General features: G+C 36.1%; 1 protein-coding gene across 1 annotated transcript in view; it reads right to left on the bottom strand.

Moving 5' to 3' along the window:
- Nucleotides 1–499, bottom strand: part of LOC118735333 — a 17981-nt gene extending 17482 nt beyond the window's left edge. The window contains exon 1 of the mRNA XM_036465026.1: nucleotides 90–499. Coding sequence (XP_036320919.1) covers nucleotides 90–220 — 131 coding nt within the window. The 5' untranslated portion in view covers nucleotides 221–499. The remainder of the gene's footprint in view (nucleotides 1–89) is intronic.
- Nucleotides 500–1880: the final 1381 nt, after the last annotated feature.

A 1880-nucleotide genomic window follows, 5' to 3' on the forward strand; every position in this document is an offset into this window, starting at 1 on the left:
AACCTGAAATACTTTTCAAATCTATTTATAGAAGTAGAAAACGAAATAGTTAGTTGTTTTAACACATATTTTTGAACTCCTTTACTCACAAAGGTTGAGGCAACTCCAAGGGGTTCATCAAGTCGCGCAGTTTCCTCCTCGCCACTCGTTGCGCGTTTGTTTGTTGCCTTTCTTCCTCACTAATTTCTCTCACTAACATATTTAACGCTAAGCTATTCATTTTTAAGTTTCCGAATCAACCACAATTAATAAAGTTTCGCCAAAACATGCAAAAATCACATTGGCAAATTATCGAAAAATTGTCAACAATAAGCATAACAGCTGATTTCGAAAGATAGAAAGAGAAAAAATCCTACTCCTCAAAAATCCTTCTCCCCGACAATTTAGAATTGGAGGATTTTTTCTTAGAGGATTTTAAAATTCGCAAAGGAGAAATTCCGCGAGAATATTTAGGATTGGGCTGTATAATGTACTTAACATCAAGTTTCGTCAAACGTCATTTGCTTAAGGAAAGAGCGATACTGGTCGCACCTTCCGTACGGAATCAGCTGTTTGTACTCGTATGTATGTATGTACATATGTAAAATATGCAGTGTTGCCGCTTTGGCCATTTTTTACCGAAATTGGTAATTTTTTTCTTCGTTTATCAATGATATGATAAACTTTATCATATTTGGTAACTTATTTTTCAACTTGGTAACTTTTTCGATTCAGTCCTACATGTAGCATAGATCAAAACAAGTTCTGGTTCAACATTAGGAAATGGACCGTAAGCGTTTCCTTTTACAGAAATACCAGGTAATCCTGAAAGTTTCGTAAGGCGTACAGTTCTTCGGCGTTCCGAGGTTACTATAAAGCTCGGAACACTTTGACGACTGCAACTTCACGACGTAACGACAGCGACATCATTTTGTCGACAAATGTCGCCTTGAAGCCAGCTTCTTAAACATTTTGAAGGCCTCAGCGACATAGCAAAGAGCTGATTTTAAAGTTTGACATTTTGGTATATTTATTTCACAAATTGTGTATTTTTATTTAAGTAAATAAGAAAAACATGAACAATCAAGAATATGTGATTAATTTTGCGACAATTTAATTTTGCAGCACTACATCTACTCATTGTCGCCGGCAAAATTAGAAATAGATTTAATTTGGCGACGTCGACAATTGCAGTCCTGCAGCCAAGATGTCGTGCTGTCGTCAAAATAATTGTGTCCGTAAGAACGTGTGTATTTAAAATTTAACAGATGCTGCTTGTCGCTGCTGTCGTCAAAGTGTTCCGAGCTTAATTGTGTGATCTACAACAAACTGCTTGATAGTGGCTATGGTTATATCTACCGAGCCCTTTTGTAGAAGGTTGTGGATGGTCCTACCTTTCCTTGACAGTTAGTTAGCTTTGCAATTGCTATCAATATTCCGGCGTAACCCGACAACCAAATGAATAGAATTCTATGTAAATATGTATGTACGTTCAAAAGGCTACGGCGTTCAGTAGGGGACTTCCCTTTGTCTATATCTGAGTCGAAAGCTTTCAGGATTGCTTTCAAGCATTGAATTTTTGAGATGTTTTCGGTCACTTGTTGACATATGTATGTGTATATATTGGTCATAACTGGACAAATGTGGATTTTAAAGTGCTCCGAAATTTTAGTTTAGTTTAAATAAGTTTGGTAAATTTTTGTTGAATTTGGTAACTTTTTCTGGTGATTTTGGGTAAAAAATATTGTTTTATCTACCAAGTCCTTTTGTAGATGGTTGTGGTTGGTCTTACCTTTCCTTGACAGTTAGTTAGTTTTGAAATTGCTATCAATATTCCGACGTAACCCGGCAACCAAATGAGTAGAATTCTATGTAAATATCCTTACAAGAACAGTGATAGT

Source organism: Rhagoletis pomonella, unplaced genomic scaffold, assembly GCF_013731165.1.
Source record: "Rhagoletis pomonella isolate Grant_MI unplaced genomic scaffold, Rhpom_1.0 Rhpom_scaffold_00003, whole genome shotgun sequence".
In the NCBI taxonomy this organism is placed as follows: domain Eukaryota; kingdom Metazoa; phylum Arthropoda; class Insecta; order Diptera; family Tephritidae; genus Rhagoletis; species Rhagoletis pomonella.